At 47.2% G+C, this 27,520-nt stretch overlaps 1 protein-coding gene across 3 annotated transcripts in view; it reads right to left on the bottom strand.

Annotated features, from left to right (window-relative positions):
* Positions 1-229: 229 nt before the first annotated feature.
* The window catches only part of TTLL7 (tubulin tyrosine ligase like 7), a 144,434-nt gene continuing 117,143 nt past the window's right edge, over positions 230-27,520 (bottom strand). For 2 of the 3 annotated variants that reach the window (XM_075320226.1, XM_075320225.1), the window contains 2 exons: positions 16,725-16,901; positions 230-5,537 (listed from right to left, as the gene is read on the bottom strand). In XM_075320226.1, coding sequence (XP_075176341.1) covers positions 5,420-5,537; positions 16,725-16,901 — 295 coding nt within the window. In that variant the 3' untranslated portion in view covers positions 230-5,419. The remainder of the gene's footprint in view (positions 5,538-16,724; positions 16,902-27,520) is intronic. The other variant, XM_075320227.1, reaches the window with a different exon arrangement.

Below are 27,520 nucleotides of genomic sequence, written 5' to 3'. Positions count from 1 at the left end.
CCCAAAAAATAGGGAAGAGACCAGGATAATATTAGTGCTCGTGTTTTCTTAAAGATTTGTAGAAGACTGGTTCAGGCCCGGCAAAAAGTCCTGGAGACTGAGGCAGGTGTTTCTTAGGTGTGGTGCGGGCTCAGACGTGACGGCACCTGGTGAGAAGTCGCCTTGTGTGCGACAAGTGGAGGCCATTGCTAAAATCTGACACAGACAAGCAATACAGGAGCAGGCAGGATAAGTAGCACTAATTTTTATTTCGGAGTTTCTGATTACAGTGGCTATGATACAAAAGTCCCGGTAATCCTGAGGATGTTCTACTCTACAATGACAACTTTCTGATCAAGATCAATTTTTTGGCAAAAGAACAAGACAATCAAATCTTCCATAATACATAATAAAACCGAGCATCTGTGCCGTGACCCCCGACTGAGACGGCGGTTCAGTGGTTAGCACCATATCCTTGAGGTTTGCAACCAATGAGGGTGCAACATCTGCATTTTGTCCCTTCGGTGTCTCCTGCACATAGTGATACTTAGATCGGCCTTATGTATGAGTGCATCAAGGAGGGCTGATACGTCAGACCATCGGAAGGAGTAACACGTCCTACTGGGCACTCCGGGACTGAGAACTGAGCTCCATGGACTTTTCTTATGTGGTACCCCATCGCCATGTTCAGGTGTTTTGTCTGCAGGTGACACCTCAGGGACGAGGCAGGGAGACGGATAAACCAAAGCCAAAAGTGGCGCAAAATTAGTTATTCTGAAAAGATGACTGCATTCATTCAATTTTACCCACAAAGCAGGGATTAGATTATACAGGAAGGTCGCCACATATGAGGGGTCACGACACGTAGCATCACTTGGGCCTTTGCTGCCCCTAACTGGCACTTTTTTGGATGCAATTGGTGCATTTGCCCTCACTAGTTCCTCTCAAATAATGAATCAGACTGTGTCCCTGATCTGATTGTTCCTACATCCAGTGATAGGTTATTCCATCCAAAATCTATAATGGATGTATGGAGAATGCAGTGTCACAATCTGAGGTCTCAGCCTGTGAGCGCAGCCACATCCCGCTGTATGGAAGTCATGGCACAAGCCACGCAGCCCCATGTGAGTGCAGCCACCTCCCACTGTATGGAGAATGCACCGTCACAATCTGTGGGTCTCAGCCTGTGCGCACAGCCACCTACCGCTGTACGGAGAATGCAGCGTCACAATCTATGGGTCTCAGCCTGTGCGTGCAGCCACCTCCCGCTGTATGGAGAATGCACTTAAGGCCGCTTTACACGCAACGACATCGCTAACGATGTCGTTGGGGTTACGGAATTTGTGACGCACATCAGGCCTAGTTAGCGACGTCGTTGCGTGTGAAACACACGAACGACCGTTACCGAGCAGTTTTACTTACCTTATCGTTGATCGTTGACACGCTGTCCATTTCCCAAATATCGTTGCTGTAGCGGGACGCAGGTTGTTCGTCGTTCCTGCGGCAGCACACATCGCTACGTGTGACACCGCAGGAACGAGGAACATCACCGTACCTGCGTCCGCCCGCAATGAGGAAGTAAGTAGGTGGGCGGGATGTTCGTCCCGCTCATCTACGCCCCTCCGCTTCTCTTGGGTGGCCGCTTAGTGATGTCGCTGTGACGTCGAACGAACCGCCCTCTTAGAAAGGAGGCGGTTCGCTGGCAACAGCGACGTCCTAGGCAGGTAAGTAGTGTGACGGGTGTTAGCGATGTTGTGCGCCACAGGCAGCGATTTGCCCGTGACGCACAACCGACGGGGGCGGGTACGCACGCTAGCGATATCGATAGCAATATCGCTGAGTGTAAAGCGGCCTTTAGTCAATAGTAACTTTCCACTAAAAAATGTTGCAAAATTTTAGCTCAAAAATTTCAATAGGACATTTGTGCAAAATGTTTTAAAAAGATGATTCAATCAATCACATTTGGAAAACCCGAACTTCACCCATGGAAGAACATAAAAATAAACCATTGGACACATAAAATGGAATATGAAATGCAAAGTGAAAAGAAAAATAAGGCGCAAATGAAAAGCACCAAAAAGGCACAAATGCAATAAAGAATCGGGCCCAAAAATGGAAATCAGCGGGGAGGATATTAGGCTCCATAGTGATCACATCTGCTGTACGTACAAGAGACTGTGTGTGAGGCGAAGTCCTGTGCCACCTGAGATCCGAGCAGCTCCGGGGTGGCACAGTCTGGATCGATGGATATTTATGGGGGGGCCTATTCTGAATCGTGATCCGATGTGGCAGTCATATGGCAGTGCGTCACCTGCTGTACCATCATGGGCATGACCCCAGATGCCAATTATGGCAGGCGCCATATAATCATGGCCATGTGAGGCGCCTCAGGCTGGAATGGGAGGCACATGGCGGATTTCTTGACATGTATCTTGTGTGTGGTATTTCGGGTGCCGCTATCCTCCCATCTATGAAGGGTACAGCACCATGTCAGGCACACAAAAGGCCCTCTGGCGGTAATATGGATATGTATACCCTGCAGGCTCCGCACCCACTGCTTGTATGTCACGCTTTATTGAAGTTTTTTGGCCTATACAAAGAAATAAGAAGTAGAGTTGAGCGGACTGGTAATAATCAGGTTTCCGCGGATCCGCGGCGGGTTAACAAAGCAGTCCGGATCCAATCCGGAATCCGGCCCCATATATGTCAATGGGGGAGCGGAATCCGGGAGGGGGAGGAGAGAGAGAGACAGAGATAGAGAGAGAGAGAGAGAAAAAAAAAAAGGATCCAGATCGTGCACCCGGAATCCCGCGTCCGGGTCGGACTCGGATCTGCCGCTCAAACCGCGCGGATCCGGATTTTGCCGGTCGGGGTCCACTCAACACTAATAAGAAGTCATTTTGTAACTCAAATCGCTGGTATCACAGTATTGCCCTAAAAAAACGACTCCACCCACAAAATGGTGGCCTCTGTTTGGCGGACAGGAATCTCGAGTACGTGAATAAGCAGATTTTAACAGTAATACAGAATTTCCTGAGGTAAAAAATGGCAAATGGACATTGAAACAATCCTATAGTTATGGGGTCTGGTCCTCAGCTACTGAGGAATTGCATGAGCCGATTCTGATAACATGATCCTGGTTTAAGGTCCAGGAAAATTCCTTTAAATCAGGCATCCAATAATCCAAATTTCTGAGAGTCAGAAACAAAAACTGAATTACGGTAATTAAATAATTTCTCTCATAAAAACAGCGCCCCCGAGGTGCACATCAAACGCTTCTCCCTCAGCCAACTGAGGAGGAGCAGGAACACCAAAACAGCGACCCCAGACGGAGGCCACTTGCTGATATCTTGAACATGATTCTAGGGTCGGACATGGACTTACACAGCGACCTATAGGGGGCATAAGAGGGCGCTTTCTTCTCGGGGGAGCTCATTTACACGATTGGTGAAGTCCCCGTATCACTGCCATCTTGGTACTTCCGTGAAGCCCAGTAATGTGAAAAAGTACACACACAAAAAAAAAAAAAAAGAAAAATGTTTATGAAAATGTAGAGGAAAGTATAAAACTATAAAAATTATAATAATTATAATATAAAAATGTTCCTCTTTATAAATAAATAAAACAAACATTTGGTATCAGCACGTCCACAAAAGTCGGATTTACTAAAACAAAATCATTTAAGCCGTAAAGCAAGAAAATAGAACTCGAATTGAAACTGCAGAGTCGCAGTTTTTCAGCTACAACATTTCTCTAAAAACTGCAATAACCATATGTGTCACAAAATGGTGGCAATAAACACGGCCGCTCAGGGATCAGACCACCGTACATACCACAGAATGGTGGCAAAAAACATGGCTGCTCAGGGATCAAACCACTGTACATGCCACAGAATGATGGCAAAAACATGGCCACTCAGGAGGGATAAAACCACTGTACATGCCACAGAATGGTGGTAAAAACATGGCCGCTCAGGGATCAAGCCACTGTACGTGCCAAAGAATGGTGGCAAAAAACACGGCCACTCAGGGCACAATGAATGAGTTCTCCATCAGCTCCATCATGAGTAAATGTTTAATGTCGCAACTTAAACCTAATTTATTTAATTTTTGAATATTAAAATAGTATTCAATTCTATACACATATATATTATATATATATATATATATATATATATATATATATATATATATATATATATATATATATATATATTGAGGTTGGTATCGTCATTCATTGCACTGACCGGAGAACCATACTGCCTGGTCACTTTTAGCACAACTGCTTATTTTTCACGGTATTTGTATAGTTTTTTCCCAGTTTTTCAGTGATAATACACAGCTGCGTACAGTTTATCGCCCCTTCCCGGCGTCTGTGACGTAGGGCTCAGATGTGATGTGCGCAGGGCCTATAACTACTGTTTAGGCTCTTCCCTCCTTTACCAATACTTTGTAGTCTGATAATCCAGAACATTTGATAATCTGGTATTACAGATTCCACTGAGAAAGATTAAAGGGAATTTACTCAATTCTGTGTAACATTTATCTAGACATTTATCAGAGGCGTTGAATGCCGCATTAAAGAAATCGTTACTATATTTTATAAATGTCTCTTGACTGGTGAGGTGATAAATGGGGGCTTTATCTTCAGGGGGTCTGTGAAACAAATGAGAAGCAACCAATCAGGTCGCTGATCTCAGTCTCCAACAAGCTTCTGATAAATGAGAGTTGAATTCTGATTGGACAAGTCTTCCTACACAGCTTTCATTTCAGCAGGGCTCTGAGATGTTGCTACGGGCAACTGCTGAGTTGTTTTTATCCCTCAGGGCTTGAAAATGTACAAAATGGCTGATAATTGTGTTTTCTCACAAACAGATGAACTGACAATTGTTCTTCTGTTACGATTAATGCTACTCATCTACTTTAGACTTCTTTTGCCAGCATTTCAGCATGGTAAAGTGCACCTGTCACTTCACTGAGGTGACGGCGGCCATTTTGTGTGATGCGGAGGCTGGTCCATAAAAATGGATGCCTTTTTACAGCACACAAAATGGTGGCCGCTTCCATACTTACATACCGGTCGCATTTAATGTATTCAAAGGCAATATATAATAATACATAGCACGTCATTCCTATACGAGCAAAAAAATAAGTTAGCATTCTACGTTTTACACGCAGCAAAAGGCGCTAATTCGGTATCTAGACATTCAAGGATCCTGTAAACCACAAGCTTCCACCTGTTGTCAAACTACAACTCCCAGCATGCCCTGACAGCTAGGTTGAAAGCCGCCGGTTTACAGGATTCGCTCTATATGCCATCGGCGCTGCGTGATAGCTGTGCTTAGCACCGTGTGAAGGAAACTTGTACATTGTAACGCTATTATTTACAGGGCAAGAAATAAAAAAAAAACTATCCATGGCGACATTCTGGATCCGGTTCTTCAGTACTGCGGCGTGTATCGTGAGGTAAACACAAAGCTGGAGCGAGGCAGTCCGGACGAGCCAACGCTGGAAGACGCCATCTTAACACTGAACTGAGGGACCACCGGCAGTAGATACCTGCAACGATCAAACAGAAAACAACCAGTCAGAGAAAGACACAGAGTGAAATTCTGCAAGTTTCTGGAAAGATGGGTGACAACCATCATGGCGGCTATTAATGAGGCCACATTCTCAAATATCCAAATGCAGATTGGCTTCCCACAGACCATAGATTTTCCTGCAGATTCCCTTTTCAACGATCAGACTCGCCTCCAGAAGTAACCTGACTGCAGGGGTCTCTGGGCATGCTGGAGGTTGTTGTCCCACAGCGTCAAGAGGGTCACAGCGGAGAGACCACAGTCCCAGTGCATTATCTTCACCTGAAATACTCTCAGAACCAATTAAACTCTGCTACATCTGCTACACGGCAGTAACACACAAAGCTGCGGCCATACGGCGACTTTGGCTGAGACACCTGTTGCTATATCCCCGTGTACAATGAATGGGATCGGATTGCAACGGTGCTGTGACCGTGAAAAGCAATCCGGATTGGATCTTGTGTAACCTCGGATCACAATCTGACTCCATGTACTTGTACTGTACAGTAATCTAGCACCTAAAACACCAAAAAATCGTTGGTCATGCGACAGGTGTCGAGGCCAGAGTCGCCGGCATTTTCATATTATTTGGATGGGTCTGGTGTTTACTTTGATGATATCGAATGTGCTTATTTTTTAAAAAAATTCTATAATTTTTAATTGGGAAAAAGAGGTTATCTAAACCTTTACATAAATCTATGGGTTTTTTAGATTTTTTTTTAGAAGCATTTTTACATTATTTTGTGTTAAAATTTTTTGCTCTCATTACACTATTTGCCTGTCTACATAATGGCCGCCACAGCCTGGGACTCCAATGCACAGCAGGACGTTTTAGACCCGCTCTGATGGCTGTCTATCCTGGCCATGTCTTCTCTGGTCTGATGGTCAGGGGGAGGCTCAGCCTTCATGCTGTGCACTAGGTAGTCTGAGGAAGCGACAGCCATTTTGTAGACAGACAAATAGTATAAACGAGGGCAACAGTTTTTGAAAACAAAATAATGTAGCAATGCCTTAAAAGCAGAGTGCCAGGTATGAGCACTCTACACACCATACATTGTACGTGCAGTTTACACACATACAGTGTACAGTCTGTACAGTGCACATACAGTGTAAGTGCACTGTACACACAGTACACTGTGCACTGTACACACCATACACTGTATGTGCACTGTACACACCGTACACTGTATGTGCACTGTACACACTATACATTTTATGTGCGCTAATGATAAAAAAATAGATTCATAATTCAACACTATCCCCACAAATATTCCCTATTTGTGGTGATAGTGTTGAATTGTGAGCCTATTTTTTATATATATATATATATATATATATATATATATATATACACACACACATATATATATATATATATATATATATACTAGAAGGTGGCCCGATTCTACGCATCGGGTATTCTAGAATTTACGTATTGTGTAGTTCATGTATGATTTTTGTTATATATATGTGCGGTATGTGCGTATATTTGTGTGTGCAGCGTTGTCTGTGTGTGGGTGTCTGTGTAGGGCAGTTGTTTGTGGTTTCCAGTGTGTGTGTGTGGTGTGTTGTGCAGTGCGCGCGCGCGCGTGTGTGTGTGTTGGGGGGAGGTGTGCACTCTCCATCGTGCTCCATCCCCTATGCTGCGCACCCCCCATCGTGCTACATCTCCCATCCTGCGCACTCCCAAACGTGCTCCATCCGCCATGCTGCGCACTCCCAAACGTGCTCCATCCGCCATGCTGCGCACTCCCCATCGTGCTCCATTCCCTATGCTGCGCACTCCCCATCGTGCTCCATCCGCCACGCTGCGCACTCCCCATCGTGCTCCATCTCCTATGCTGCGCACTCCTAAACGTGCTCCATCCGCCATGCTGCGCACTCCCAAATGTGCTCCATCCACCATGCTGCGCACTCCCAAACGTGCTCCATCCGCCATACTCCACACTCCCCATCGTGCTCCATGCCCCATGCAGCGCACTCCACATCGTGCTCTATCCCCTATGCTGCGCACCCCCCATCGTGCTCCATCATCCATGCTGCGCACTCCCAAACGTGCTCCATCCGCCATGCCGCGCACTCCCAAACGTGCTCCATCCGCCATGCTGCGCACTTCCAAACGTGCTCCATCCGCCATGCTGGGCACTCCCCATTGTGCTCCATCCCCCATGCAGTGCACTCCCTATCGTGCTCCATCCCCTATGCTGCGCACCCCCCATCGTGCTCCATCTCCCATGCTGCGCACTCTCAAACGTGCTCCATCCGCCATGCTGCGCACTCCCAAACGTGGTCCATCCGCCATGCTGCGCACTCCCAAACATGCTCCATCCGCCATACTCCGCACTCGCCATCGTGCTGCATCCGCCATGCTGCGCACTCCCAAACGTGCTCCATCCGCCATGCTGCGCACTCCCAAACGTGCTCCATCCGCCATGCTGCGCACTCCCAAACGTACTCCATCCGCCATGCTGCGCACTCCCAAACGTGCTCCATTCGCCATGCTGCGCATTACCAAACGTGCTCCATCCGCCATGCTGCGCCAGCATCAGCCTCTCTACCCGCATCATCAGCCTCTCTGCCCGCAGCATCAGCCTCTCTCCTCCCAGCATCAGCGTCTCTGTCTCTAGCATCAGGCTCTTTCCTTCCAGCCTCCCTCAGCATCAGCCTCCCTTTCCCAGCCTTCCCAAGGATCAGCCTCTCTCTTCCCAGCCTCCTTCCTCCCAGCCTCCCCCTCCCAGCCTCCCTCAGCATCAGCCTTCCTCTCCCAGTCTCCCCCAGCATCAGCCTCCCAAAGCATCAGCCTCCACCAGCATCAGCCTCTGTTCTTCCAGCCTCCTCCAGCATCAGCTTCCCTAAGCATCAGCCTCCCTCGTCCCAGCCTCCCTCAGCATCAGCCTCTCTCCTTCCAGCCTCCCTCAGCATCAGCCTCCTCTCCCCAGCCTTCCCTAGGATCAGCCTCTCTCCTCCCAGCCTCCTTCTTCCCAGCCTTCCCATCCCAGCCTCCTTCAGCATCAGCATTTCCCTCTTCCCCATGATCAGCCTCTCTGCTCCCAGCCTTCTCCAGCACGCCCTGCTCCTCTGCCGACACTCACACACCCGATCGCATGCACTCACACACACACCCGATCGCATCCACTCACACACACACCCGATCGCATCCACTCACACACACACCCGATCGCATTCACTCACACACACACCCGATCGCATCCACTCACACACACACCCGATCGCATCCACTCACACACACACCCGATCGCATCCACTCACACACACACCCGATCGCATCCACTCACACACACCCGATCGCATCCACTCACACACACCCGATCGCATCCACTCACACACACCCGATCGCATCCACTCACACACACCCGATCGCATCCACTCACACACACAGACACTGACGATATCGCACTTACGCGCTCATACTCACAACATCCGGGGATATCACATGCTTCTGGCCATGTGATCCTCCGTCAGGTCCTGGAAGATCACAACAGCACATTTTCGCCGCCGAGAAGCAAGCGATATCCCAGGATGTCGTGAGTATGTGGATGCGATGTGAGGTGTGTGTGAGGTGTGTATGAGAGTGAGTGTGAGTGTGATCTGATGTGTGTGTATGTTTGTGTGTGTGCGTGTGGACCTTCCGGCGCAGCAGGACCTTGATGGGCTTGTAACCATGCGAGCATGGTTACCAACGTATCCACACCACTCCCACCACTGCCGTGGGAGCGGGGGCCGGGGGAGGGGGAGGGAGTACAGTACTCACCTCCGTGACAGCGCTTGTAACCATGCGAGTATCCACACCACCCCTTTGGGAGCGGGGGCCGGGTGGGGGGGGGGGGGGGGGGGGTTGGGGGGGGATAGGGAGTACCGTACTCACCTCCGTGACAGCCGTGTCAGGTAGAGAAATGCGCGGGGGGAGGGAGGGGGTGGGGCCAGAGCTAACGTGCATTGCGTGAGGGGGGCGGGGCGTGGCGTGGCTGAATTGCCAATGCCTGCAGGGTGCCGGGGCGAGAGGCCAATCTGTGGGGGGGCGGAGCCTGGGCGAGCGGCTGGCCAATCCGTGTGGGGGCGCAGCCTGGGCGAGCGGCCAATCCGTGTGGGGGGGCGGGGCCATGGCGAGCCCAGCGGCCAATCAGCTTTGTGTCACCGTAAGGACACAATTTTGGAGCATGACAGACAGACAGACAGACAGACAGACAGAATAAGGCAATTATATATATAGATTTATATATATATATATATATATATATATATATATATATATATAAAAGAGATTTTGATTACATTGTATGTGCACTGTACACACTGTACATTGGTGGCGGATTCTGATATTTCTACCTTAGATTTCTTGGTTGCCTTAAGAGATCACATAGATTGGCTGGTAAGTCTACTCTCACGTGGAGTTTTGGAGGTGGACATGTTCCATTTTTTGGAAGTTTTGGGGGTTTTATAGATTAAATTTATTTTTACAGCATTAGGCTGCGTGCCCACAATCAAGGTTTACAGTGTTTTGGACGCTCCATGTATTTGCTGCGTTGTACAGTACAAACACAGTAAATGGATTTATAGAAATCTCCGGGTCTCTGTGCTTGTTTTTCCCGCAGCGTAAACTGATCTGCGGTGCGGATTCCTGAGCTGCAGCATGTCAATTTATTGCTGCGGAGACCCGAGTGTTCTCTGCAGGGAAAACAGAGAGAAAGATATTCCAGTGATCCGGTCTCTAAAATCCGGTTCTGGGCCGGATTCCGGTCCCCATATAAGACCTGATCAATATCTGGAATCCCAGGCCAGGGTCTAGCACCCTGGCACCTTTGAAATCGCGCAGATCTGGACTTTTATAGTCCAGGTCCGGGAATCACTAATCAGGACCATTCATATGAGGAGTTTTTGCTTTCTTCCTTGTCTTATCCTGAAGTTTTGAAAAATACCTGGTGGAAAAGTGGAATAAAATAAAATGCATCTCACTTTTTTTATGTGGACCCTGAAGGAAACCTCTCCAAACTAGGTGCTGTCCAATCAAAAAAATGAAAAGGGAAAAAAAAATCCCCCAAAATCGAGCATTTCCTAAGTTTCCACTTTAAAAAACAAAACAGGTTTAGAATATTTCGAAACCCTCTGAGTATATCTAAAGTGGCACGAGCTTTTTATCTCCCACCAGGCGTTTATCAAAATCTCTTCAAGGTAAAAAAGCAAAGTTGAGAAGACGTCGTATATGAACGGCAAAGTTGAGGTCTCATAGAAGGAACAGGCATTTCTTTAAGAGGATTTTGGAGTGGATATGCTGAAAAACGCTCCATGTGAACATAGCCCTACCCAACTGTAGTGGTTTCCAAGCATACTAGGGAGTTGTGGTCTCCTAATTCCAAGAGAGTTGTGAGGTGGCCCCTATTATATTCGGTGCACAATCGCTCGCAGTGACCACGTCTTGCTCCACTGGACGATTACACACATAATTGACTCTTATGCTGACGCCCCCACATCCAAATTACTTCTGAAATGTTTCTAAGGATCCAGTCAAATCCACCCACTGAAATGAGGGGTTTATCTAAGAAAAAGCAGAGAGGCGGAGAGGCCGGTGGAGAATGGCCACGACGCCGGGACTTGCTGACTGCAAGGTGCGAACGAGACTGTAAATAACAGAGCACGGAAACTGCAGAAGAAAAGAGGAAAGTGAGGATTGTAAACAGAAATGGAGGCAAATCCAGAGACATGCTGGGGGTTAGGCTAGGGCCCCACTTTGCGTTTATCTACTTGCAGTTCAGAACGCACGTTTTGGGCTTAATTGATTTGACCAAAGTTGCCTTTTTCAGAAATTTAGCGCTGAAAACGCATGCGTATTTACCGCGTTTTAGATGCGTTTTCAGCGCTTTTTACCTGCTTTTCCACCGGCGTTTTGATAACTGCGTTTTGAACATCATGACACTGCTAAATAAAGTTTAACTAGTCAAACTCAATGAAAAAATTGGAAAACAAGTAACAAATCTATATTTTTGTGAAAAATAATGAAAATAGATTAATTTAATGAAATTATAGCGGTAATATGATATTTAATAATAATTTATTAAAAATCTTATTTTTAATTGTCGGACTATGTGTGTGTGTGTAAAGGGACATATGAAATCATTATTTTGAAGTCCAAAACGCATGTTTTCTGGACTGGAGAAGCAGGTAAAACGCAGGAATTTTCTGGAATCTTGGTTTTTGCCATTTCTCATAGACTTCAATGTTAGCAAAACGCACCCAAAATGGCAAAAACAATTGACATGCTGCTTCTTTGAACGCATGGTTTTTGCCACAAAATATGCAAATTAAACGCAGCGCTTTAAAACGCAAAGTGGGGTCAGAAATTTCACAATTTCCATAGGATAACATGGAAAAACAAAACGCAAGCCATTTGGCCATAAAACGCTGCAGAAACGCAGGTTCAAAACGCAAAGTGGGGCCCTAGCCTTATAGTTCTACGGTCCGACATTTCCGCCAGCATGGCAGACCGCAGCCTATTCACCTTACTGAACCATATTTTTATTGTAGAGGATTGCCACTAAAACCACAGAAAACATTCTGCAATCACTGATGCTTTTACACGCAGCGCTTTTACGAAAATTTCCCCTCTTTGCAGCGTTTTGAGCCCTTTTCTTGCAGGAAATAAGGATATAAGTCATTAGTGAACATTAAACGTAGTTTTATTCTGCAATATTTTCTTTTAGTCAGTGCAAAATGCTGTGGGTTTCGCATTTTTTTAGTTAGTGATGTTTTTTTCCCCCAAAAGACTATATAAGAATATCTTGGTTTTTTTTTTTAAGTTTTTCACATTAGTGCTTTTATGGTTTCTCAGGTATGTTCACACATAGTTTGTTTGCTCCTTTTTTTTTTTTTAGGCAAGAATTCTGGACCAAAATTGCCATTAAAATATCTCAAGTCTAAAAAAAAAAAAAAAAATAAAAAAAATAAAAATAAATATCTCAAGTCTGCTGGGAAACAGCTGCCTATTCATTGAAACCCTCCTACAGTTGCAGGATTTTTTTCAGTGGGTTTTTATTGTTAGAAAAAGCGTCATGTCCATTCTCTGGTGCAATCTCTATATCAGAATGATGGAACAATATGCATTTTTTGCTAGTTTTTTTTATTGAGGGTTTTATGTTCAATCTATTTTTATTGAAATTATTAAAGAAAATAACAGAAATAAAGGCAAAGACAAAATCATTTGAATAGAGCAATAAGCAGATATCCAAAATCATGTATGGAACCGGTCAATTATCATCATATCTTCTGATGCATGTGTTAATAATCAAACAAATCTCTCCGTTACTACAAAACAAATACTCATACTTTATTGAGGGTTTTAATGTGTTTTTGCACACAAAACTTTTTGAGTAGGTTTTGAAGTGTGGACAGAGCCTAAGATCCACTCTATTGCTGCACGCCAATTTATAATTAAAAATACTTAAAAATAATAAAAAAAACACATAAAAAAAACGTGTTCTTGTAAAAATTCCTGTTTTTTAGTACTTTTTTATGTGGATTTTTCTACCTGAATAAACTCTATGTGAACATACTATAGATGAGCGCAGAGATTTGTGGCCACCAGATCGGAGCTCTACAACTCCCTTCCTGGCCGCCGGCATCCTCTTCTGATTATCAGACCAGGCGGAACGTTATGACATCGCACCCAACTAACAAATCAAAGAGGAGGATCGAGTGGTTTCCATCTGGGAGCCGCAAAGTCCAGGGTCCACTCCACACCTCCTCCTCCTCTGCAGGGATTTTTCTTCTTGGCTTCATTGTGAATTGAGTGAAATCACAATCTAAAACCCGACAGAAGACAGAATTGGAGCTGCAGGAATTCTATGATCTGTGAGACCTGAATGTCCGTGGTAGAGAATTGCATGAATGGCGATCCCTCAGTAGAGCACTACGCTACATACATGCAGGGATGGTCGAGAAAAAGATGAAAAACGTCCAGTAAAGTGAAGCAAAACAATTCGCAGGGTCCACGTCAACACTCCGTGGCAGCCAGACCAGGACGGTCACAACTTCCTCCTCTGCCACTGCCAGCATCCTGGCCACCTCTTTTGGCTACTAATAATCCCTCCAGAGTTCAAATATTTTTGGAACAACTTTACGTGCAGGTTATTTAGCGTGCAGCTGTTGGGACAGTCATCCTGGACAGAAACCGCCATAAAGTGCAGCTTGTATTCTGCGGAGAGGTCTGAAGGCAGAAATGGGAAATCACTGACTCCAGAGCCGATGCATAAAATATGGCACTGAGGTGAAATCATGGCAAATGCAGAAGCTGCCAGCAGGACAGACCCCAGATCTACTAAAAAAAAAAAATGTGAATTAAGTGACCGCTATGTAAACTGGGAAAGTATCAGTCCTGCTGGCGGCTTCGAAAAGCATCGAGATGATTTATGGCTGATTGCATGTCTGACTCAGCAGAAGTAATGACGTAGAAATAGACGGAGCTTTCAAAGCAGAAGTGGACAGAAAACTACATGTCACAGGAGGGTGTACAAGAGCTGAGCCTCCTGCAACTGCCACAGGAGGGAGCACAAGAGCTGGCCTCCTACAACTGCCACAAGAGGGAGCACAAGAGCTGAGCCTCCTGCAACTGCCACAGGAGGGAGCACAAGAGCTGGCCTCCTACAACTGCCACAAGAGGGAGCACAAGAGCTGGCTGCCTGCAACTGCCACAGGAGGGAGCACAAGAGCTGAGCCTCCTGCAACTGCCACAAGAGGGAGCACAAGAGCTGAGTCTCCTGCAACTGCCACAGGAGGGCGTACAAGAGCTGAGCCTCCTGCAACTGCCACAGGAGGGAGCACAAGAGCTGGCCTCCTACAACTGCCACAAGAGGGAGCACAAGAGCTGAGCCTCCTGCAACTGCCACAGGAGGGAGCACAAGAGCTGGCTGCCTGCAACTGCCACAGGAGGGAGCACAAGAGTTGGCTGCCTGCAACTGCCACAGGAGGGAGCACAAGAGCTGAGCCTCCTGCAACTGCCACAGGAGGGAGCACAAGAGCTGGCTGCCTGAAACTGCCACAAGAGGGAGCACAAGAGCTGGCCTCCTACAACTGCCACAAGAGGGAGCACAAGAGCTGAGTCTCCTGCAACTGACACAGGAGGGAGCACAAGAGCTGGCTGCCTGCAACTGCCACAGGAGGACGCACAAGAGCTGAGTCTCCTGCAACTGACACAGGAGGGAGCACAAGAGCTGGCTGCCTGCAACTGCCACAAGAGGGAGCACAAAAGCTGGCTGCCTGCAACTGCCACAGGAGGGTGCATAAGAGCTGGCCTCCTACAACTGCCACAAGAGGGAGCACAAGAGCTGAGTCTCCTGCAACTGACACAGGAGGGAGCACAAGAGCTGGCTGCCTGCAACTGCCACAGGAGGACGCACAAGAGCTGAGTCTCCTGCAACTGACACAGGAGGGAGCACAAGAGCTGTCCGCCTGCAACTGCCACAGGAGGGTGCACAAGAGCTGGCCGCCTGCAACTGCCACAGGAGGGTGTACAAGAGCTGAGCCTCCTGCAACTGCTACAGGAGGGTGCACAAGAGCTGAGCCTCCTGCAACGGCCACAGGAGGGAGTACAAGAGCTGAGCCTCCTGCAACTGCCACAGGAGGGAGTACAAGAGCTGAGCCTCCTGCAACGGCCACAGGAGGGAGTACAAGAGCTGGCCGCCTGCAACTGCCACAGGAGGGAGTACAAGAGCTGAGCCTCCTGCAACTGCCACAGAAGGGTGCACAAGAGCTGAGCCTCCTGCAACGGCCACAGGAGGGAGCACAAGAGCTGGCCGCCTGCAACTGCCACAGGAGGGAGCACAAGAGCTGAGCCTCCTGCAACTGCCACAGGAGGGTGCACAAGAGCTGGCCGCCTGCAATTGCCACAGGAGGGCATACAAGAGCTGGCCGCCTGCAACTGCCACAGGAGGGTGTACAAGAGCTGGCCGCCTGCAACTACCATAGGAGGATGGACAAGAGCTGGCTGCCTGCAACTGCCACAGGAGGGAGCACAAGAGCTGAGCCTCCTGCAACTGCCACAGGAGGGCGCACAAGAGCTGGCCGCCTGCAACTGCCATAGGAGGATGGACAAGAGCTGGCTGCCTGCAACTGCCACAGGAGGGAGCACAAGAGCTGAGCCTCCTGCAACGGCCACAGGAGGGAGCACAAGAGCTAACCGCCTACAACTGCCACAGGAGGGAGCAGAAGAGCTGGCTGCCTGCAACTGCCACAGGAGGGCGCACAAGAGCTAACCGCCTACAACTGCCACAGGAGGGAGCAGAAGAGCTGGCTGCCTGCAACTGCCACAGGAGGGCGCACAAGAGCTAACCAAATGCAACTGCTACAGGAGGGAGCACAAGAGCTGACTGCCTGCAACTGCAACAGGAGGGAGCACAAGAGCTGACTGCCTGCAACTGCAACAGGAAAATGATATGTAGCTTTGTGGGAAAGGGTTGTGCAAAAACTTAACATAAAATCCTTGTTTATTCGATCGGCAATATGATATACGATTCTCAAGTTTCTGGGATGGAAGTAACAGGTAAGGAACGCCGTTCTTAGCAGAGGAGACAAATGGGGGGCACCAGGTAGGAGGACTATACAGGAAAATGGTCAGCTCAAGGGTGGAGGGTCACTTTAAATCTGTCTTTGCGGTGGATTTGGAGCGCTGATCACTATAAGTGGCAATATACATATGTACAGAGTGTAGATCGTGCAGCACTGCCCCCGCTGCCCGCAGCCTGTAAAACACAGGGATGGTCATACTGTGCACTATCAGGAGGGACAGCGAGATCTTCCTGGAATGCAGATTTCGTACAGATCTGTTTCTCATTAGCATCGTGTAACTTACAGCTCTGGACAAGACCCGTCTCTAATGTCTGAAATCTTTTATACAAGATATAAATGTGGTTTATTAGGGAGGAAGCTCTTCTTGCATTTTTTCACTTTGGGGAGAGGGCTGCACTTGCTTTCCAGGCGGTGGTTTTTCGGCCGCGGCGCAAGTATCTGTAAAATGATTTTAACACATGTTGGCGGTGTCCTGAGAGACGCGCTCCTCCGGACAGTGCGGTGCGTAAGCAGGGCAGCGCGGTATTTCCATCACCGAGACCCCGGCTGCGGCAGGATTTACAGGGAAGATATTTACGGTTATAATCAATACCTTGTGTCGCTCCCATCCGGACTTGCGCCCACCGCGGAGCCTCGAGAATCGCTTGCATATTTGTAAACCACGAGCAGGCAGTTTTTGCAGAGCTGGACCAGCCGATGACAACACTGGAGCTGATCAGGTGTCACGACCTCGGTGCTTTTGCTGAAGATCGTCTCCCACGAGGTGCTGCTGGCAAAGAAAACACAAATGACCTCATGTTCCCGGACACAAATGCCAAAACATGAGCGTTATACGAAACAGAAGGTTTAGCCGAGCGAGGGGAGGAATATGACGTGTGACCTCTCCGCGATCTGCTGGAACAGACCCATAGACACGAAGCCAAAGGCGACAGATGGAGAAAAGCTGCGAAAAAAACAATAAACATCACTAATTCAGCGCAGACTGGTCCGCTCCTAGGAAAGCTGAGTGACCACCAATATGGCCACAACGAGGGAGCTGCGGCATCCAGCTTTCCTATAGATATACACATGGTTGCCAACGGCGCCAAACCGTGGGCTGAAAAGAAGCAGGGCTCACGTAACACCCATCCAAAAGTGGAGGCCCTGCCCGATATTGGGGAATCCCAGGATAGGACTTAAATGGTCAATGTTATTTCAACAAGCTGCAGAAATCAATAGCAGAAGTGAAGAAACTGTGAATCCAAGATGAATTGGGTACTGACGGCTCAATGAGAGAGCAGATTACAGCTGTGTATGAAAAAGAAGGGTGAGAGAGATAAAGAGAGGGCAGCTGTGCTCTAGTAAGTGTTTATTGCACCCCAATGATGGGAAAGAGAGTACAGCTGTTCTCTAGTAAGTGTTTATCACACCACAATGATGGATTCACAACTACACTGCTCAGTACTGAGGTATATTGTCCTTCATGCTGATGATGATGATTTCTAGTAAGAATTTTTTTCAATCCAGATTAAAGGGGTTGTCCACTACTTGGACAACCCCTAGTCACTCCCCTTGTTCACCCTGTAAAAATAAATAAGAGTATACTCACCTTTGGTGCGGACGCAGTTCCAGAGATTACTCACCTCTAGTGCAGCCGCGGTTCTAGAGATTACTCACCTCCAGTGCAGCTGCGGTTTCTAGAGATTACTCACCTCCAGTGCAGCTGCGGTTTTCTGAGATTACTTACCTCCAGTGCAGCCGCGGTTCCAGAGATTACTCACCTCCAGTGCAGCCGCGGTTCCAGAGATTACTCACCTCTGGTGTGGCTGCGGTTCCAGAGATTACTCGCCTCTGGTGCGGCCATGGATCCAGAGATTACTCACCTCCAGTGCAGCCACGGTTTCAGAGATTACTCACCTCCAGTGCAGTCGCAGTTCCAGAGATTACTCACCTCCACTGCAGCCGCGGTTCCAGAGATTACTCACTTCCAGTGCAGCCGCGGTTCCAGAGATTACTCACCTCCAGTGCAGCCGCGGTTCCAGCGATGTCTGAAGTTGCGCCTATGTGATATTTGTATGACACGCGGGCCCCATGGCCAATCAGTCCTGGCTTTCTTCTCCCCGCCATCTGACATTTGAGAGCGCAGCGCTTACATCCTACTCAAACGTCTGAAGGTGAGGAAAGGAAGCCAAGACTGATTGGTCCCTGGGTTCACGAGTCATTACATTGTCACATGGGCCCCGAGAACGCGACTTCAGATATCACTAAAATCGCAGCCAATACTCACCTCTGGTGCGGCCTATTTATTTATTTTTACGGGGGTGAACAAGGGGAATGAGTAGGGTTTGTCCAAGTAGTTGTCATCCTGTTTAATGCTGAGTTCCCAACATCCTTGCTTAGAACTGCTGTATAATGGTTTTTATTCTGCTTTTTTCTAGTAAATGTTTTATCTCACACAAGAGCTGAGTTCACAGCTACACTGCTCAGTATTGCTAATAAGCGCACAATTTATTCTGAACAGTCACCTGAAATGACCGGTACACATTAAAGATCCCTATTTTGGAGGAGAGAGGACCCTGCCTGCAAGGGATCATATAGTCTAAAGGGGATGGGTGAGGGTACAGGAGGAGAGAGGACCCTGCCCACGAGGTCTCACAGTCTACAGGGGATGGATGAGGATACAGGAGGAGAGAGGACCCTGCCCACGAGGGCTCACAGTCTACAGGGGATGGGTGAGGGTACAGGAGGAGAGAGGACCCTGGCTGTGAGGGCTTACAGTCTACAGCGGATGGGAGAGGATACAGTAGGTGAGGGCAAAGCTGGTTGTGCAGTGGTGTACTGGTCTGAGGGTGACTGCAGGTTGTAGGCTTATCGGAAGAGGTGGGTTTTCAGGTTCCTTTCAAAGGTTTCCAAAGTAGGCGAGAGTCTGATATGTTGGGGGGTAGAACATTCCAGAGTATGGGGGAGACACGGGAGAAATCTTGTATACATTTGTGAGAAGAGGAGATAAGAGAGGAGTAGAGAAGAAGGTCTTGTGAGTATCTGAGGTTGCCTGCAGGTAAATACAGGGAGACTAGGTCACAGATGTATGAAGGAGACAGGGTGTGGATGGCTTTGTAGGTCATGGTTAGTGAACTGAAGTCTTTTGGCAATAGGAAGCCAGTGGAGGGATTGGCAGTGAGGAGAGGCTGGGGAATAGTGGGGGGACAGGTGGGTGAGTCGGGCAGCAAAATTTAGGACAGATTGGATAGGTGTGAGAGTGTTGATAGGGAGGCCACAAAGCAGGAGGCTGCAGTAGTCGAGGCGGGAGATGATGAGGGCATGCACTAATGTTTTTGTTGGTTCTTGGTTACGGAATGCACAAATCCAGGATATGTTGCCATATACTGTATATTAATTTTATACATATTATATGACTCAACAACAGTTGATCACAAATTGCTCGTCTGTTTTAGGCATCAGTGATCTGCAGTGATTTGCTTAGGGATCCATCAACAAGTGTTGAGTCTCACTGCAGCACCCGCACAGGAGAACTGAAGTATTACGTGACTCCAATGGAAATCAAGAGGCTCACTAATATATAGTCCTCCCAGAGGCTCTATAGCTAATATATTGGGGTCCTAAACAGACCCCTCTTTATAAATTCTGCATAAAATGGGGTTCCGGAAGCACACAGCCCTTTAGGATTCGTCGCAGCTTCGTTATTCACGTGTCCCCTGAAGCTCAGTGCACGGCGGCCATTCACAGCGATCACTCGGAGAGCAATTGTCAAAAGCTTTTAGTAGTTATGAAATATGACGAGAGAAAATCTAGATTGATTCCAAGTAAACTTCAGAATCCAGCGCGGCGTAATCACGGCAAAACTAATAACAAATATGTAACCGAAGAAAATTCAATTGTCCGATGTCGAGCGCTGATCAAAAGAGCGTAAAAGGAACAGAAAAAAAACATTTAAGTAAATAAATTTGGCGACTCCGGCCTGTTTCCAGTGTAATGAAAACTTAATGATTTCCATTTTCTTCTGACTGCCGGACCGGCTCCCAAATCTCACGTGTGTAAGAACATTTATGTACTCGAAATGACTCTGATTGAAGGGAAGTGCGCACCGCCGTCCCCACGGATCAATTTGCTTCTTCTCTATTTGATGTGTGTCAACAAAAACAAAAGAAATACTCTGTAAAATAAAACGAAAAAAAAAATCAACCTGATAGATCTGAGCCGCTTCTATCATAACTGAATTGTCAGAAGGTAAAAATCATCACTGATGAAGGCGCCGGTGTCTGGAAATTGGGAAATATGGCACCACCGGGCACAACGGAACCGGAAACAGTCTGCTCTATAGTGGTGCATGCAATCTTTTGCTTTCTGTTTTCAGCCATTTCTGTCTTGGGTGCCAGTATAATCGAGCGTCTAATAAGTCAGAAAACCTGAGAACCATCCAGGATGAGCGGAGTGGTTGGGCACAGGCACAGCATTGCCAGAAATCGTAGCCGTGCTGATGGCCCACTGCAGAGCACGGCGTCTCCACCTGTTCTCCGGCCCTCAGTGACTCTGTTACCACCTCCCCAAGGAGATGAACCACAAGAAACCTTCTGGAATCACTGTTTTTCTTAATGCTTTCAATGGGGCACAGGAAATTTGCCCACTCCTATGGGACTCAGAGATGACACCATTTTCTGGAGACTCCTGAGTTGAGAAGTTTAAAGGGGGCTTTACACGCTACGATATCGTTAATGTTTTATCGTCGGGGTCACATTGTTAGTGACGCACATCCGGCGTCATTAACAATATCGCAGTGTGTAATACTTACCAGCGACCTTAGGCGACCTCAAAAATGGTTCACCATGGAGAGGTCGTCCCAAACTCAATAATCGGTAAGGGTTGTTTATCCATGTTGTCCTTACCTGCCGCCGGCCGCAATGCAGAAGGAAGAGGTGGGCGGGATGTTTACATCACGCTCAGCTCCGCCCCTCCGCTTTCATTGGCCAGCCGCTTAGTGACGTTGCGGTGACGTCGCTGTGATGCCGAACGTCCCTCCCCCTTGAAGGAGGGATTGTTCGGCAGTCACAGCAACGACGACGACCAGGTAAGTATGTGTGACGCTGCGTAGCGATAATGTTCGCTACGGCAGCGATCACAAACAATCGCATGCGCGACGGGGGCGGGTACTTACACGCTCGCTATCGCTAGAAATTGCTAGCGATATCGATTCCGTGTAAAGCCCCCTTAAGTATACGGATTGCTATGACCATCTCATAATCCAGGACATCTGGTCATTTGGTAGTCATAAACGTTCATTCATTCTAGATATCTATGGATGGATGTAATCCAGATCTAATGATGCAGATACTAATCTGGTGTCCCCACCTCAAGAGACTATTCTGACTCCACACTTAACATCTGTAGACATTTAAATGGAGTTGGGCCTTTTTGCCCTTCATCCAGGTGAGCATTTGTGAGGTCAGACCCTGATGATGGGGAGAGGCCAGGCTTACAGTCTTCACTTTAGTTCATCTGTGATCTGTCACTGCGCAGAACACATCTCCTCCAGAGACCGGTGATGACGGCTTCACTTGGCATTGTGCTTGGTGATGTACGGCTGCTGCAGCTTCTTGGCTATGAAGCTCCCAGCGGGCGCAGTGTTTGTGCTGATGTTACCAGAAATCTGAACTCTGCAGTTTTGGGATCAGCATATTGGTGGTGACTTCTGCTCCTCAGCACTCGGCCCGCAGCTCTGTAGCATTACGGGGCATCCAGTTTGTGTCTGCTGACATCGCGCTACCACTCTAAAAGGCTATCCTGATGTAGAGCAAGATGGCAATGGAGGTTGGAGTTGACGTTTGTTTTCTTCAGCGATGAGTCCCACTTTTGTCTTAGAATTCAATGACCACCGGAGATTTGTCTGGAGACCACATAGGCAACGCCATTAAGAAGCCTTCAGGAGGGAATGTGAAAGTGTCCAAGGATCTTTTTTTTTTCTCTCAAAACACCAGACTACATGTTTCGTGTACTACTGTGAGCAGCCTGCGGTGCCTAATCATTCAACGATGGCTGCAGCGTCTCTAGACTTGTCTCCCATGGCTGCAGTGTCTCCGGACTTGTCTCTTGTGGCTGCAGTGTCTCCGGACTAGTCTCCTCCAGTTGCAGCCTCTCTGGACTTGTCTTCCATGGCTGCAGGGTCCCCAGACTTGTCTGCATCAAGCACAACAGGGGACATAATTGGTTGGTGATAACACAGGAGCTGCTGGCAGCATATCCTGGTAATTTGTACATTCAGTGGAAGAACCTTCTTCAGCCGACCATTAATGATCTCAGAGATAGCAGTCAAGGCCAAGTGCTGAGATTTCTGACAAGGCTCAGACTGGAGAAATCTACATGATTTGATAACATCACTTCCACTTTTTCATCACTTGCAGATCAGTAACGTCTCCATCCTGTGACTTCCATCACTCCACCACTTTAATTTCAATGTTGATCAGTTTGTGTGTGTGTATATACACTGTATATACATATATATATATATATATATATATATATATATATATATATTTAGATATCTTTTATTTTATATATATATATATATATATATATATATATATATATATATATATATATCTATATTTATTTATTTATTTAATATTTAATTCACTCATAGCGTTCCTCATCACTGTCCACATTGGCGAGCACAATCTAAATTCCCTATCAGTATGTCTTTGGAGTATGGACTTTATTAGCCCATACGACGTGGTGATGCTTCGGCTATGACCGTCTTTTATCGAGCACTATTGTGAGATACCAGGGATTATTTATAGGGGTGATACATAATTAGATTGAAATGTATCATTAAGACACAAATTCATTAATACATCATACTAATAAAGTCCACTTTTTCACTTTATTTTTGGATGCTGCCTTCCTTGTTTTGCTCAGATTTTGCTAAAGGAATTAATGTTTGTTGGGATTTTGCACCTGATATAATTTTTCTGTTTTTTATGTGCTGTTTTTATTATTAATAATAATAATAATAATAATAATAATATAAATAATATATATCTATATAGTGTATATATTTTATATATATATACAGTATGTTACAGGCAATGTATGAAAACCTGGCATTCTATTGAATACCTAGGCAATGTATACAATCCTTGTCATTTTCAGGGAAGGTATGAAATATCTGCGTTGTTTTTCTATATATATTTTTATTATAGATTTTATTTATTTATATATATATATATATATATATATATATATTTTTTACACGGGAGCAGTAAATTATTCCCGCATAGTGTCCCTCTGTGGCGGGTCCGGCTCCTGTAACACATAGCTGGGATCAGGCTCGGTGACTCGCTGTGATGTGACCTTGTTGGTGGCACCAGCGCGGCAGCCTGGCACGCTGACAGCCCGCAGCACAGAGAGGACAGATGGTACAATGGGAGGTTGGAGTTCAGTTCAGTGATCAGCATTGAGATAAAGACGCGCCGGGCACGGGGAATATTAAACACCCAAATCTGCCAGACAAATAAAAGGTCAATATGTTAAACTCCTTCTAAACACAGATTTACTGGTGGCCCAACGCACTGTTGACCAGGAGCTGGCGCATGTCTCAGCCATGTACACAGGATCATTCCGGGTGAAGATTGCTGCATCTCGGGAGATGGCGGCGGTGGTGGGGGAGTCTTATCCGGGGCTCGGGTTATTAGCTCATACATTGAAGACCTTCTTTACTGTGATTGGCATTTCCACTTTGGATTACCGGCGCCAGCCGCGGGCTTTCTTCTCCTCGGCTCGGGATTCTTAGCATTAGACTGAAGAATGTTTTCAAGCCCTTAATAATCCAATCAGAAAGTGAAAATACAGAACCATCTTGTCTGTCAGACACTTTTGTCCGGATACATCTGCCCCTTCACCGAGCCGGCTGTTGGCGTTTCCATTGGCTGATGACTTGCAGTAAGCCGCTGTCGTGTGCAATTTATTCAGACATTTCAATAGTCGCGGTTACAGCAGTTTATTCTATTTTCATTATTTTTGTCATTTCGTTTCTATATTTTTATATTTTTTTTTTTCTTCACACCGAAGCCTAAAAGATGAACTTATCTCTTCTCGAAAATGGACTTCAGGTCTGAATGTAGATCATGGCTGGCTTTCTTTTTCTTTTCTTTCTGCCTCTGATAAAAAGCCAATTCTTTAATATTCCCTCCTCCACATATTTGCCAAATCGCTCCACAAAGAAAAGAGTCATTGGAAGGAAAGTTTCACATAAAAAAAAATGCAGCGTATTATGCAGCGTGATATAAGTAAGGTAATTTTCTGGGCAACTTCCAATAGTCTCTAATGGAAAAATGTCATGACAGCCAAGATGGGAGGCAAGAAAATGTTCCGGGTGCTGAGTACGCAGCCGGCATCACAAACAAGAGGAAAGACGCTCAAAGTAAACAGTTTTCTCTTAAAGAAAAAAAAATATAATAAAATTGCCTGGAGGTTTAAAGCCATCGCAAGTGTCTCGGAAAGAAAAAGATTAAATGTACAAAAACTTCTGCAGAACTTGACAAAAAAAATTAGTAAAGTAAAACTTGTGAACTTTCCGAGCAGAGTAATCGCATTTGATCAATCTGACATATTGTAAAATAACCTCATAGTCCAAATTTACTGAGGGTCAATACGGGACCTCACCAAAAGCCAGAGAAGAAAGGGCCACACAGCAGTGAATCCTACTCTGGCAGGCACAGCCTGTCATACCACATTTCTACCCATAGTGGCCGCTGAACGGTGGGATGAAGTAGTGCGATCACTGGGGGACGATCCGCGGATCACCTGTATCAATCCTAAAAAAGAGCGTCTTGGTGCACAAACATCATGAAGATATTTACCGATACCCATGGTCTCTGTCATGATTCTCTGGTGGCTCTGCTTTCATGCAGAGCCAATATGTTTTGTGTGTGTTGTATTTTCTGGTTCTAGGCCCGGTGGGAGGAGCCTATTTGGTCGTGCCTCATTCCGAGTGATCGCTCTGCCCTATCTTGGAGCCTTTTCACCTGGAACGCTGCCGCCTGCTTCACAGTATGTGTTTCTGGTTCCCGTGAGTGGTTCTGATCTTGTCCTACTACCTTAGTTCTGTTCCCCATTCCCTCTCCTCCCCCTCCTTCTGACTGCACTCCCTGCTTCCCTGACCTTCGACTTTCTGTGATTCCGGCTCTGCGTGCTCCATGGTCCCTGACAAGTCCTCTTGGCCTCTGACTCCGGCTCATACCCTGACCTTGTTTCTGTTCCCCTCCGGTTATTGATGCGCCTTCCTGGCTACTGACCCCGAGTTCTCATGTGACTTCGGCTTCTCTCGCTCCCTCTGTATTGACGTTACCTCCTGGCTTCTGACTCAGTTTGATCAACTACTCTGCAGACCTCTCATACTAGGGTACTTATGGCCTCTAGCGGTCATACACCTCATTACACCTAGGTGCCTGACATCCTTCTTGCACATTTGTGCCCCCTAGTGCTTTAGCGTCACAGTCTCGCTATCAATGCAGGTCTACAATTACGGGGAGTGTGTTAGCTGCATGCTGGGACTCAGCACAAGGCATGGTGAATTTTAGGTGTGCACAAGGATAGAGTCGATCGCTACCCACTAAAATCAGAGAATGGTCTCCAATGAACCATTCCCCATCCCTCCAAACCAGAAGGCTGCAATGGGGATCAGGGATCGGTGGCCTTTCCTCCCCAAAGCTTGGGGCGAGCCTGTCGTGCTCCAGCTTCCACTTAGTGAAACTAGGGGCTCAGTCTAAATCGGCACTCCTCCCAGAGAAGAGCAAGAGGTTTGGAAACCTGATGACCATGCACTCCTCCCTCCTCCGATCCGACAAGGAGGGAACCACATGCAGAAACGTTCTTGTGATGGACACGCAGTAAAACCATTCAGCATAAACTGAAGGTGATCTCCATATTATACTGACCGGACCTTCAGCCTTAAGACTGTCCATCAGAGCCAAAAGCACCAGATTAAGAGAGTGCGCTGCTTAAAAGTATGAAAAGGCAACTTTGTGCATAGGTGCTGAAAATGCAAGTGAGGTCCCACATCCAGTGTGCTCAGACACCGCATGGTCAGCACTAGCCAACCCATGGATATACAAGGCAGCTGGAGAACATCCAGAAGCTTCCTTCAGTTTGCAGTAGAGTATCTGCTCTTCATCAGCAGAGAGCAAGACCTACACATGATCTCAGTCAAACGGTCATAGTTGCCGTCCAGTCTCCTGGGCTACGACTCTTGGGTCTTAGCCTATGTGGTGGTAAGAAGAAGGGAAGTGCCAGCGTACGGGCAATGCTCCATGGGAGAAACCTATGTAAATGGGATCTCTTACCAAACTCTTCATGTTTCGGGTGTTTGCCCCTCTTTAGTGTAGAGCAGATTTTGGCTGGCTGAGTCTGGAGCAATCTATATCTTGGCATTTATCTCTGTTCATGCTGCAAGGCCCGGACATTGCCTTATAGCGCAGTCACCTCTCCTAGGTTTGTTTATTGTGAGAGCGCTAATTGCAAATATATGAAACGACAGAAAAGCGGGAAGCAAAGGCGCCATCACAGGACAAGCGGCCGAATCACATCACTTATGAGAATGGAAGTCTGACTTGTCAAGCTGAATGCACGACACTAACTAATCTGAGTGTCCCCTAGACTCCACGCTCTCATGTACGTGGCATGTGGTCTCCCCTCATGCTGGACATGTGGATATCCACGAGCATGCACTACTGACCGCACCTTTGGCCTCACCTGCTCTCCTCCTCCTCAGTGACTCGCCTCTCTGGTCTTGCAAGAAGTGATTGATGCTTAGTCCACGTGGCCAGAGATAGAAGTATCAATCATTAGACAATGACAATAGAAGAAATGGTGTTGGATGCAGATGGAAGCCGTCACGGCACATGTCCACTTCATGTCACATGATCACCTCCCAGGATGGCAGAATGTAGAGATTACAGGGCTAAACCATAAGATAACTTCTCGAAAGGCAGGGGCCCCACACCAATCCTGGGAGTCAGACTCTGAAATGTCCCACCGGCCAGTGCCAGGCACCAATGCCTCACTGATTCCTTATGGGCCCGGAGATGATAGCGGAGCAATGCCATTGGCTGCATCTGGAAGACCCATAGAGTAAGGGGTACCTTACACGTTGCGACATCGCATCCGAAATATCGTTGGGGTCACGTCGTTAGTGACGCACATCTGGCGCCGGTAACGACATCGCAACGTGTAAATCCTTTGTGCGACGATAAACTATCGCCAATGCGTCGAAAATCAGTGATCTGTGTAGCGTCGGTCATTTTCATAATGTCGGGTCGACCGCAGGTACGATGTTGTTTGTCGTTCCTGCAGGTCCACACATCGCTGTGTGTAAACCTGCAGGAGCGACAAACATCT

The sequence above is a fragment of the Anomaloglossus baeobatrachus genome, chromosome 8 (genome assembly GCF_048569485.1).
Source record: "Anomaloglossus baeobatrachus isolate aAnoBae1 chromosome 8, aAnoBae1.hap1, whole genome shotgun sequence".
NCBI classification, from domain to species: Eukaryota; Metazoa; Chordata; class Amphibia; order Anura; family Aromobatidae; genus Anomaloglossus; species Anomaloglossus baeobatrachus.
Note: the sequence above shows the minus strand (reverse complement) of the source record. Positions and strands in the feature narration are given on the sequence as shown.